At 38.4% G+C, this 13293-nt stretch overlaps 1 protein-coding gene across 1 annotated transcript in view; it reads right to left on the bottom strand.

Annotated features, from left to right (window-relative positions):
* The window catches only part of CSRP1 (cysteine and glycine rich protein 1), a 40329-nt gene that overhangs the window by 6281 nt on the left and 20755 nt on the right, over positions 1-13293 (bottom strand). The window contains exons 3-4 of the mRNA XM_074222353.1: positions 6166-6334; positions 3162-3291 (exon numbers count right to left, since the gene is read on the bottom strand). Coding sequence (XP_074078454.1) covers positions 3162-3291; positions 6166-6334 — 299 coding nt within the window. The remainder of the gene's footprint in view (positions 1-3161; positions 3292-6165; positions 6335-13293) is intronic.

Below are 13293 nucleotides of genomic sequence, written 5' to 3' on the forward strand. Positions count from 1 at the left end.
CTCATTTCCAGTTCTATTTTATCACACCAGCTGAGTGTTTAGGTTCTTATTATCTCACTGATTCATACCTCAGTTTCTCTTTCTGGCTTTCCCCTGCTCCTGCTCAGCTAAAACAGCAAGACATACATTTTCATCCCTGACTTGGGGAAAGGGAGAAGACAAGGAGAAAAGAAGTGTTTAGATAAGGGAGGGAAAATTCAAGGTACTCAAACCAAGATATAGAAAAAGGGCATCTTAGTATCAGCATTGGATTCTCCTACCTAAATTCTCTCTTGGAAAGAGAGTCTAGTTCAAACCTTGCCTCTCTTAATTACATGTAATGATAATTTTAGCATTAATTTTTATATAAAATTTTGAGTTCCAAATTTTCTCCCTCCCTTCCCCCACACTAAAACAATAAGCAATTTAACAAAGATTATATATGTGCACTCATGTAAAATATGTTTCCATATTAGTCATGTTGTAAAAGAAGAAGCAAAACAAAAGGAAAAAACTCACAAAAACAAAAGGAAGCAAAAATAGTCTCCTTCAATCCACACTCTCCATCAGTTCTTTCTCTGGATGATTCACCTAAATTCTTTACAAAGTTATTAAATTTAACTCAGTGAAACAAGTTTGGTCTGAAAGTCCCAGATTCAGAATAATCCTATGTCTCCAACATTGATGTCCCAGCCAGATTTCTTTATTCTTCCCAAACCTGAATAGTCCAGATTAGTCTGATAAGGTCATGTACTTGGGATCCCCCTGAATTAACCAGGCCCTGAAAATTTTAAGGAAAGTTTCCTCCAGCTTCCTCATTCACCCAAAGGCCATTACTTCAAGAAAGAAGATTGTATTAAAGAAGACTGTTCAGAGTGCTTTCAGCTCCAAGAGAAAAAGAATGTGGTCCAATATTTCCCTAGGAATGTTGGACCACCATGGAACCATCTATGGTTATCAGTGTTTCCCATCCAGACTTTATGGCAAATGAACATGGATGGCTCTAAATCCCTGTATGGAAAAAAGTAAGACATTTGTGAAATTTGGCTTGGGATCTCCTCAAAATAGCCAAGTTCTCAGCAGCTGGATCTCATCAGAAATCATTTAATGGGCTGAGTTGCTGATATGTGGACAGCTCCCAGAGATAAAGAGGAAACTAAAAGGAGGCATCCAGATAGGACAGAGGCAAAGAGGTTGCTGAGTTTGGGGAAGAAGAGGACAACAGAGAAGCAAATAGGGCTGGGGATGGGGTTAGAATGCTCACTGCTTGCTGACTCCAACTCCAGAAAAAGTAAAGAGAATGAGTCAGTCTCTGGTTCCCTGGATATCTGAGCCCACCCAAGTTTGTTCTTCCCCAGATGACCTTGGGTGAGTGGCAGTGTGGCCATTTTGGGGCCTCAGATTAGGGAATCCCAAACTCATTCTTACGTCCTCATATTACTTAGCAAGAGCAGAAGCTCCTATTTCATATCTCCCAGGCTGCAAACTGGTCAAATCCTGGATTTCCACAGGCCCCCTTTTTTTAACTGTCCTTTCATTTAAGTTCTCCCCATTTCTATATATGTACAGCTCCTAAAATGCCCTGTTTCTTTAGTTTACCTTACTAGCTCAGAAAAAAAAGAAGAATCATTTTTCTTGTTCTAAGCCACAAACTCCTACCAGTACCTTCTTAGTACCTTCCCACCCCATTCTCTTGCTGTCCCATCATCTACAGGATGCCTTTCCCATCCCCATCATAACTAGCATCTTCCCTCTCAATTATTTCCATTTATCCTGTATATAGCTATTTTGTATATATTTGTTTGCATCTTGTCTTCTCATTAGATAGTGAGCTCCTTGAGGGTAGGGACTATTTTTGTCTCTTTTCATATTCCCTGGACTTTGCACAATTCCCAGCATTAAATAGGTGCTTTAAATAAATGTTTATTGAGTGACTGCCCGACTTATTTTGTATATAATTATTTACATATGTGTTCTCTCTTCTTGAGTAACTAGGTGGCACAATGGATAGAGCTCTGAGCCTAGAATCAGAAAAACCTAAGTCCATATGCTTCCTAGCTGTGTGACCACAAACTAGTCATTTATCCTGTTTGCCTCAGTTCTCTCAACTGTAAAACGAGGATCATAATAGCATCTACCCTTCAGGTTGTTGTGAGGATCAAATGAGATGATATTTGTAAAGTGCTAAATATAGTCCTATTTAGGTCTGATCCCTTTGTTTCCCCACTACTACATTCACCCACAGTCAACAAAGGGGCCTATTTCATTTTTATCTTTGTAACAAGTGTTTAGCATATAGCAGTCACTTAATAAACACTCTTTGTTTAATTCTACCTCTGGGGCAATTAGGTGGTATAGTAATAGAGCACCAGCCTTGGAGTCAGGAGTACCTGAGTTCAAATTTGACTTCAGACACTTGACACTTACCAGCTGTGTGATGGTAGGTAAGTCATTTAACTCCATTGGCTTGCAAAAATAAAACAACTCCCAAAAACTCTACCCCCATTACTAGTTCAACTTTAAATCAAATACTGAAGACCATAAATACATGAGTTGATATTTATATCAATTGCCTTTTGTCTGTATTCACGAAGCAGAGCTATGGATAAGGATTGTAGCTTGGAAATCTAAGTCTAGTTCAAACCTTGCCTCTATAGCCCTGTGATCCTGGGCATGTCACCATCACAGGAATTATAGATTTAGAGCTATAAGAGACCCTGGGATCATTTTCTAATCCCTCATTTTTCAAACTTGGAATGGAAGGCCTGAGACCATTAAGTGATTTACCTAAGTTCACATAAGTACAGTAAGGCCAGAGTTGGGAAGGCTCCTCTCTTATAAAAGGAGGGTTTGATTAGATGATCTCTATGGTTCTCTCCCTCTCCTCTAAGAGTTTCCAACAATATGTTTTAATCTATATCTTTTGATATAGTCTGTGCAACTATAAGACAATGTGCAGACATTTTTAAAGACTTAAAATATAGAGTTCCTTGGAAAACAGCACAACAAGGGGTCCAGTAGCAAAGCATTAAACCTAAAATAGAAGTTTAGAGATGTCCTCAAGGAAGTTATGTAGAAGTGTGGCACAATATCTGGCTAAACATTTAGAACTTAATTCAAAGGAATCTCTTTTCTGTACCTCCTCAAACATGTTGCCTTAACAAGCTAGTCTGGCAGCTTACCTTCCCAGCTCCAATCACTTTTTCTGCAGCATAAACCGCTTGTCCACACCGGGGGCAACTTTCAGACCCTCCAATCTTCTGGGCAAACTTGGATGCATTAGGGTTGGTGGTAGGCCTGTGACCAGGGGTCCTAAAGGTGGTAAGGATGAAAATGATTTTAATTTATGTAATACTTTTGATATCTATAAAGTGCTTGAAAGCACCTTGTTAAACAAGTGGATTATTATTAGCCCCATTCACACATGAAGAAACTGATACTCCATGAATGGATGAATTGAGGTAGATTACATGCTTGGTTAGGCTGAAGCTGATATGAATGCTATCTTTGGCTAAGAAGTCACCTAGAAAGGCACATTATTAGACAAACATTTCCTCCCTTCTTTTACCCAAGTCTAAGAGTGGGAACCCTTCTCTCTACCTTTGAAACACAGAGTGTTAAAACTAGAAAGGTCCATAGAAAGTTTCAGAGAAAACTGGTTTGTATGAACTTGTATGCACGTTGTATGAACTAATGCAAAATGAAGTGAGCAGAAGGAAGAGAACAATTTACACAGTAACAACATATTTTCAAGACAAACAACTATGAAAGACTTAATAACTCTGAGGAACACAATAACAAATCAGAATTTCAGAGGACTCATGATAAGTATGTACCCACCTCCAGAGAGAGAGAGAAGTAATGGATTCAGAGATTTGAGGGTTTTTTTAAAGACACAACCAATGTGAAAATTTGTTTCTTTGACTATGCATGTTTATAATAGATTTTGTTTTTCTTGCTTTCTCCACAGGGCAAGGAGAAAGAGAGAGAGAGAGAGAGAGAGAGAGAGAGAGAGAGAGAGAGAGAGAGAGAGAGAGAGAGATAATGCAAAGTCAAAAATAAAACTGAATTTAAAAAAGATCCACATAATCATTTAGACCAATTTTACAGAAGTGGAAACTGAAGTACTCCAAAGTTAGCTGTCCAAGTCAAGGTCAATTAATTAGTTGATGGCAGAGCTGGATGAGCACACAGATTTCTGGACTCCCAGGGCAATACTCTTTCTGCTACAATATATTTCCTCTCTATTCACCTAGACCCAAAATCTCAGTATCATTTTCATTTCTTATTTGCAAAACAATTCACTGCCCTGTACCATCCCCCTCCCCCCACAATGTTTCTGTTCTAACCCCTGTGTCAAGAAACATCTAAATGCAAATCAGTGGGGTGGTGACCTTAGCAGAAAACTGAATAGCTGCATTTGTGGCTTAATAGCTATGCCATTATGACCAGGAAGCCAGCCAAGAATGGGCCATAGATAGGCACCAATCAATAACAGCAGGTCCTATGTCCTTAATGCTAACCTTGCTGTTACCCTTTGGGAAGGGAAAGTTACTTTGGATAGTACCTGGGCAAAGGAATAGATGTCCCTGTTGGAAGCATGGTTGTTATATCTGATGAGAGATTAAAGTGATGGGAGCTTTAAAAAAAGTGGTCAAGGATTTTCTCCTAGCCTTCCAGTTTTCACTGAAAACTTTCCAAAATACCCTTAATATCTGGAGCTGGGGTATAGGCCAAAGAATGGTACACTAGAAAAATCACCAGACCTGGAGTCAAGAGACCAGGATTCTTGATCTAGAAGACAAAGCATTAACTCATTCAGTGCTCTAGGCTTCAGGGTAAAATGAGAGAGCTGGACTAGAGAGGATCCAGAGTTCAGAAATATCATCCTGCTATATACTGGTTATGGTCATATCCCACACCTAGTTGGCTTTAACAGAATCTTGAAAGCAGTTAGGGTTGCAGAATGGATAGAAAGTCAGAAAGACTTGAGTTCAAATATTATCTCAGATACTTAGTAGTTGTGTGACTTAGTTTTATTTTTGAATAATATTTTTCCAATTATTTAAAAAAATAATTTTTAGGGATAGCTAGGTGGTACAGTGGATAGAACAGCAGCCTTGGAGTCAGGAGAACCTGAGTTCAAATTCAATCTCAGACATTCACAAGCTATGTAACCCTGAGCAAGTCACTTAACCCCAATTGCCTCCAAAGGGGGGTAACTTTTTATCATTTTTTTAAAATTTTGAGTTCTGAATTCTTTTTCTCCTTTTCTGCACTCCCTGAGATGGCAGACAATTTGATATAGTTATGCATATACAATCATGCAAAACATTTCCATATGATCTTGTTGCAAAAGAAAACACTAGCTTTGTGATTTTTGGACAGATCTCGTTCAAACTCAGTTTTCTCATCTTAAAAATGTGGGGAATAATACTCTATGGAGTTGTGACAGTCTAATGGGACAATATACATCAAACACTTTCCAAACCATTGAGAGCTATTTCAATGTTAGATATAATTAAGTTGAGTTACTCTCTATACTAGAGCAAGAACTAACTTCCACCTTCCCCTACCACAACATCTCCAAGGAGCAGCCATCCTGCCTCTGCTGGAAGACGTCCAATGAGAAGGAACTCTCTTCCTCCAGAGTAAGCCCATTCCATTTTGGGATTGTTTTCCTTGTTAGAAAATCTTTCCTTGCCTTCTCTGCAACTTGTATCCATTACTCCTACTTCTGTCCCCCAGGGTCAGGTGGAATAATTCAAATTTTTCTATGTAATAGGCCTTTAATATCTTTAAAGATGTTTATATCTTGCTGTCTTCTCTTTTCCAAGCTAAACATCCTAACTTATTTTCATAAGGTAGAGATTTGAGGTCTTTCATCGTTCTGGTGGCTTTTCTCTGGATGCTTTCCAGAGCATCAACATCCTTCCTAAAATGTAATGATCTGAATTAAGGAGGAGATTCCATATGTGATCTTGCTAGGGTCATCAGGTTGGTGGGACCATCATCATTCTATACTGGTCCCAGTGGCTCTCTAAATAGAGTATAGGAGAGTATTATCTTTTGTCTAGTTGCAATGAGTCATCTTGAGCTGTGATCCACTAAGACTTCCTGGTTCTTTTCATATAAACATACCATCCTCATCCTGTATTTATGAAAAAGATAAAATTCTGTACTCACTCCTCATGCTTGATGCCCAACGACTCCCCCTTGTCAGTGCTCAGTGTTCCAGCTCCCTGTCCATAGCCATAACCCTTTGGACCATACTTCTTGCCATAGCAGGACTTGCAGTAAATCTCTTCACCATGAACAGCCACAGTGGTACTATCCAGGTTCTTTTTGCAAACCACTGAGAAAGGGAAAAAATACAAGAAGGCATGTAACTAGGGCAGGGCAACTGGGGCTTTGGACTATGGTACCAAATTTAGAAAGCATTAACAAGCTCTTATAGTCCTTCAGTGATGTAAAAACAAATAACAATTAGTTAACAAAAGAAGAATCAAAATAGGAAGTTATCATGGCAATAGCCGGATTCATACCTTACTTTCTGAGATACTCCAAGTGAATTCTACCTCATTTTAATCCCACTACTCCTTCCCTCTAGCATGACAATTTCTCCAGAAATGGTGTACAAATATTTTGCCTTAAAAAAATTGATGATGGGGGGGTGGCTAGGTGGAGCAGTGGATAGAGCACCAGCTCTGGAGTCAGAAGTATATGAGTTCAAATTTGGTCTCAGACACATAATAATTGCTTAGCTGTGTGTGTGGCCTTGGGCAAGCCACTTTACCCCATTGCCTTGCAAAAAAACTAAAAAAAAAAATTTGATGACGATATTCAATGGGGAGAGGCTGGAGGCATTCCCAATAAAATCTGGGGTGAAACAAGGATGCCCATCATCACCATTACTATTCAATATTGTATTGTAAATGTTAGCTTCAGCAATGAGAGAAGAAAAAGAAAAAGAAAAACAAATAGGGAAGGAAGAGACAAAACTCTCACTTTTTGGAGATGACATGATGGCATATCTAGAGAATTCCAAGAAATCATCCAAAAAACTACTAGAAACAATTAGCAATTTTAGCAAAGTTGCAGGATATAAAATAAACCCTCATAAATCCTCAACTTTTCTAAATATGACTAGCAAGATATAGCAGGAAGTGCTAGGAAGAGAAATTCCATTCAAAGTAACCTCAAATAATATAAAATACCTGGGAGTCTATTTGCCAAGGCAGGCTCAGAAACTTTTTGAAAACAATTACAAAACACTTCTCACACAAATTAAATCAGATTGAAATAACTGGGCAAATATCAACTGCTTATGGAAAGGTCCAGCTAATACAATGAAAATGACAATTCTACCAAAATGAAACTATCTTTAGTGTCCTGCCGATCAAAATTCCAAAAAATTACTTTAATGAGTTAGAAAAAGTTGTAAGTAAATTCATATGGAGGAATAAAAAGTCAAGAATATCCAGGGATTTATTTTTAAAAAGTGCAAAAGAAGGTGGTTAGCCCTACCAGATCTAAAATTATATTATAAAGCATAGTCATCAAAACCGTCCGGTATTGGTTAAGAAATAGAGTGGTGGACCAGTGGAATAGACTGGGTGCAATAGCACGAAACGATTATAGTAATCTGCTGTTTGATAAACCCAGAGTCCAGCTATTGGGATAAAAACTATCTCTTTGATAAAAACTGCTGGGAAAATTGGAAGTTAGTATGGAAGAAATTAGATTAGACCAACACCTCACACCCTATACCAAGATGAGATACAAATGGATACAGGATTTAGACATAAAAACAATATTACAAGCAAACTAGAAGATCAAGACTAGTTTACCTGTCAGATCTATGGAAAGGGGAGCAGTTTACGACTAAGGAAGAGATGGAGAGCATCACTAAAAACAAACTAGATGATTTTGATTACATTAAATTAAAAAGCTTTTGCACAGACAAAACCACTGTAACCAAGATCAAAAGAAATGTAGTAAATGGGGAAACAATCTTTACAACTAACCAATTAACCCCATTGCCTTGCAAAAACTTAAACAAAAAAAAAAACCCATTCCCAATTGACAAATGGTCAAAGGATATGCAAAGGCAATTTACAGATGAGATCAAAGCAATCCATAGTCAAATGAAAAACTGCTCTAAATCATTACTTATTAGAGAAATGCAAATTAAAGCATCTGGGAGGTACCACCTTACACCTTTCAGACTGGCCAATATGACCAGAAAGGATAATGATCATTGTTGGAAGGGTTGTAGGAAAGCTGGGACACTATTATATTGTTGGTGGAGCTGTGAACTCATCCAACCTTTCTGTAGAGCAGTTTGGAACTGCAACCAAAGGGCAACAAAGATGTGCATACCCTTTGATCCAGCAATACCACTACGGGTCTATACTCAGAAAAAGATGATGAAAAAGGGTAAAAACATCACTTGTACAAAAATATTCATAGCAGCCCTGTTTGTGGTGGCAAAGAATTGGAAATCAAGTAAATATCCTTCAATTGGGGAATAGCTTAGCAAATTGTGGTATATGTGTATCATGGAATACTATTGCTCTATTAGAAACCAGGAGGGATGGGAATTCAGGGAAACCTGGAGGGATTTGCATGAACTAATGCTGAGTAAAGTGAGCAGAACCAGAAAAACCCTATACCCTAACAGCAACATGGGGGCGATGATACAACCTTGACAGACTTGCTCATTCCATCAGTGCAACAATCAGGGACAATTTAGGGCTGTCTGCAATGGAGAATACCATCTGTATCCAGATAAAGAACTGTGGAGTTTGAACAAAGACCAAGGACTATTCCATTTAATTTAGGGGGGAAAAAAACCGATATCTTATTGTCTGATCTTGTTATCTCTTATACTTTATATTTCTTCCTTAAGGATATGATTTCTCTCTCATCACACTCAATTTGGATCAATGTATACCACGGAAACAATGTAAAGACTGGCAAATTGCCTTATGTGGGGGTGAGGGAGGGAAGTAAGAGTAGGGGAAAATTTGTAAAACTCAAAATAAATAAAATCCTTTTTTTACGTTTTGCAAGGCAAATGGGGTTAAGTGGCTTGCCCACGGCCACACAACTAGGTAATTATTTATTTATTTTTAGTTTTTGCAAGGCAATGGGGTTAAGTGGCTTGCCCAAGGCCACACAGCTAGGTAATTATTAAGTGTCTGAGGCCAGATTTGAACTCAGGTACTCCTGACTCCAGGGCTGGTGCTCTATCCACCACACCACCTAGCCACCCCCAATAAATAAAATCTTTTAAAAAATTGATTATGGGAAATATTTCATACCAATCACCTTTGGAACAATGTTTCATGCTGTGGGTACAAAAATCATCAGTTCAGCTTCTAGGGTAAGTTATATTCTTAGAATCATGGAAAATTAGTGATGAAAGGGACCAACCATTTAAGGTTTCAGAGAAGGAAATTGAGGTCTGGAAAGATTGAAGGAGTAATAACTTACTTCCTAGAGTATGGTTTTCCCCACAAGTGAAGAAAAATAGAGGAAAGGCAAAGTAAGGCTAGGGCAAAGAATCATATTAATGAAAGCTAACCACATATGTAAATAGATGACTGCTGAACATCTCCAGATAAAGCATTTCAATATTCACTATTTCCTATTCATGCTATCCAAGCATTTTAATAGGTATAATGCCTTGGAACTGAAAGGTAAAGGAATCTAGGATGCTGTTGTGCATAAATAGTAGAGGGTTTGGACCTAGGAAAATTCTGCTCCTCTGTGAAGCTCTAGACAGATGCAGCCAGTCTTAGAGCTATTCAGATTTTGGAGAATCTTGCGTCCAAGTCTTCTTCAAGGAAAAGGATGAAGAAAAGTCCACATGTATCAGCTTTCTCTGTCAGTCCCTTTCCTTATCAACTACTGAGACCTGGGCACAGCAGCTGTCTTGGTCACTGGCTCCTGCACAGAAAAAAAGGGACTGGCATCCCCACCCTTCTCAAAAACAGCCATGGAGAGTAAGGTCATGAATCCAGAGATTAAAAAAATAGGCATCAGTCTCTAAATACATTTGGGAAGAGACTCTTTGTGTTAATTTAGTGACTAGTAAGTCAAGATCTCTAAAGAAAAGCAGCTTCCATTCTAAGCACCCAATGCCCCAAGAAAAGAGCTCAGGTTAGTGAACCACTGTGAGATTGTATGCCACTTGAGAGCAGCATTTGTCCAGTTTCATATCCATAACAGCTTTGTATCCATAACAGTAAGCGCTTAATAATTAAAGAATAATTGGAATAACTTCCCAACTATAAAGCTTTGAGAATGGGATCAAGTTGGTTTGTTATCACCTCTTTCTCTTTCTGCAGCAAAAATATCTCCTTGGTCTGTCAGTTCCCTCTTCTCTAATGAGGTGGTCTTACTAAGATTTAGTCCTGTTCCAGGCAAACTGAGATTTTAATCAAATTCTTTAGGCTTTTATTTAACTTTAACTTTAATTTAAATTGACCTCAAATCGAATTTGACTCCACCATACATCCCAAGGAACTTGGCATATTGAGCCTGGCTGTTTCCCCCAATGTGTCTTTGCTGAATGATGATTCCAGAATTATGCCCCTCCCCCCCCCCAAGCAGCCTATATTGGTGTCTTGATTTTTTTGTTTTTGTTTTTTTTGTTTTTGGCATAAGTAGCAGTTGTCTTTCCTTAAAGGGCCCTTGATTAACTTCTCCTCCATTCTCCCTCCCCTGGATCTTCAGGTTGGAGAGTTTTGCCTAAATATAGGTTCTCCTGGTCTGCCCTTCTCCCTCCTAATCCCCACCCTAATCTAGTACAAGACTAAATAAGGAGCTTTCCAGGCTCTTCTCTAATGGCCTGGCCTCCCAGGAGGAGCTCCCTGTGGTTAGGAAGGAGGGAGAGAGGACAAGAGGCCAAAGGCTCCAACATTCCCATCTAGGGATGAGAAGTCTAGTGATTTGGCCAAGCCCATCCTTTTCTCCCTGAGGCCCAGATGGAACTCAGAACTCAGAGACCTGAAGTAAGGTAAGAAATTAGTGACAATGAGAATGAGGTGAAGATGATACAGGGGTGCCCAATTTAAAATATTAGATCTAGAGGAGACCTAAAGTAACACCTGCTCAAGTACCTTCATTTTATAGATAAATAAACTAAGGGGGTGGCTAGGTGGCACAGTGCACAGAGCACTGGCCCTGGAGTCGGGAGTACCTGAGTTCAAATCTGGCCTCAGACACTTAATAATTACCTAGGTATGTGGCCTTGGGCAAGCCACTTAACCCCATTTACCTTACAAAAAAAACCTAAAAAAAAAAAAAAAGAAATAAACTAAGATATTGGGCAGGGTATTATCCTTTGGGAGTCTCAGTTTTCTCATCTGTGAGATGGCCATGATATTGATACCACCTATATCACAAGATTGCTTTGAAGAAAACACTTTGAAAACCTTTCCATAATTATATAAATCAAAGTTACGATTCTCCAAGATCCTGTGGTTATTTTCCTGTCAGAACCCCAGGACTATAACACAAATCCCCTGATTCCCTACTCAATACTCACTCCCCTTTTTTAGACAAACAAAAATGTAGTAAATGCACAATTTTTTTTACAATGTAGCATCAATCTATGTAGAGCATTTACTATTATTTCATATATTCAAATATTTTTGAAACATTTCTTAAGGTTACAGACAAAACATGGATAAATTAACAGGAATATATTGAATACTTGCTAAAAGTGATATGATAAAAATTCTAAAGTACTATTTTCTTTTCAACACTTCAAAAGATATATATGTGTATATAAATGCATATATATATTTCTATACAAGTAATATCACAAAGGATCATTCATATGTTTAAAGTATTATTTTGCTGGGTAAGGTTATTATCATTTTTCATGCATATAAGGGTTTTTTTCCAGATCTGTAACTTTCAGCACCAATTAAATCATTCCCATTCTCAAAGTTCCACTGCCCTTACAAAGCAAGGATCTCCTAAAACATACCTTGGACTTGAGTATAAATCATAAATACCTACATATGTTTTTGGTATAAATTCTTTTTTCACTATCTGTGTGACTCACATATATGGATCCTTAGTGAAGCAATAGAGGAAGAAGAGGGAAGAAAGAAAAAAGGAGGAAGTCATGTGACAGATCAGACAAATTCTCTAAACCCCAGCCCTGGGAGCTGGGTCAAATGCAATCAAACACATTTCTCCATTTGTTTTTCTCGAATTTTGTTCGAAATGATAATCACATGAATATCTTAGATTTAAACTTCAAAGAAGCCAGAGGCTAGTAAGTCCTTTTGTATACAGAGTTTTACACAATGCCCCTATACTTTATCTGAGAAGAGAGTGACAATCTGGGATCCCAGATTTTCTTTTCAAAGATATTGGAGAAGTTTGCCATTTCTCCCTCCAGTGTATTAAGACAGAGATTAAGTGACTTGCCTAAGGTCACATAGCTAGTAGTAAGCGTCTGAGGCCAGATTTGAACTAAGGTTTTCCTGACTCCAGTACTCAATCTATTGAGCCATCGAATTGCCTCAAGGGTCACTTCTACACCAGAATAAGGCATAGGAGGAAATGATGGAGGTAGAGTTCCATCATTCTATGATTTTAATAATTTACATTTCAACCACGTGGCTCTTGATCAAATATATTCAGAGATTCTACAATGTAAACTTGGGAGGTACCATTGCCTGGTCAGCAAAGCTGGGTCAACCAACTCTAACACCTCTCCTGTTTATGCTATTTAGTTAAGCATTTATTCTATTGAAGCTCCTTTCCTATTAGTGTCACTCCAAAGAGAATAAAGTTTTAGAGAGACAATTTGGTGTAGTGGAGAGATGGCTGGCCTTGGACTCTGAAAAAGTCCTGCTACTGACACATAATGATTGAATGATCTTAGACAACTTAAAGAATCATAGATCCAGACTTGGTCAAGGCTTCAGAGGCCCCTGAGCTTCTGCTCTTTTCTCCCTGTGATGCCAGTAACTTCTCAGCGTCCACAGGCAACTCTAAGACTATAAATGGCAGAACAGGTGCCATTTTACATTGGTAGAGAGAATTTTCTCAGGGGAAATTCTCTAGACCAATAAAACCACTGGTCTGGGGTGCCTAGGTGGTGCAGTGGTTAGAGCACCAGCCCTGGAGTCAGGAGTACCTGAGTTCAAATCTGACCTCAGATACTTAATAATTATCTAGCTGCATGGCCTTGGGAAAACCACTTAACCCCATTTGCCTTGAAAAAAAAACAAAACACTGGTCTGGTTTTCCAAAAATTTTCTCAGGGATTTCTCTATTATTCTT

Source organism: Macrotis lagotis, chromosome 2 (assembly GCF_037893015.1).
Source record: "Macrotis lagotis isolate mMagLag1 chromosome 2, bilby.v1.9.chrom.fasta, whole genome shotgun sequence".
NCBI lineage: Eukaryota > Metazoa > Chordata > Mammalia > Peramelemorphia > Peramelidae > Macrotis > Macrotis lagotis.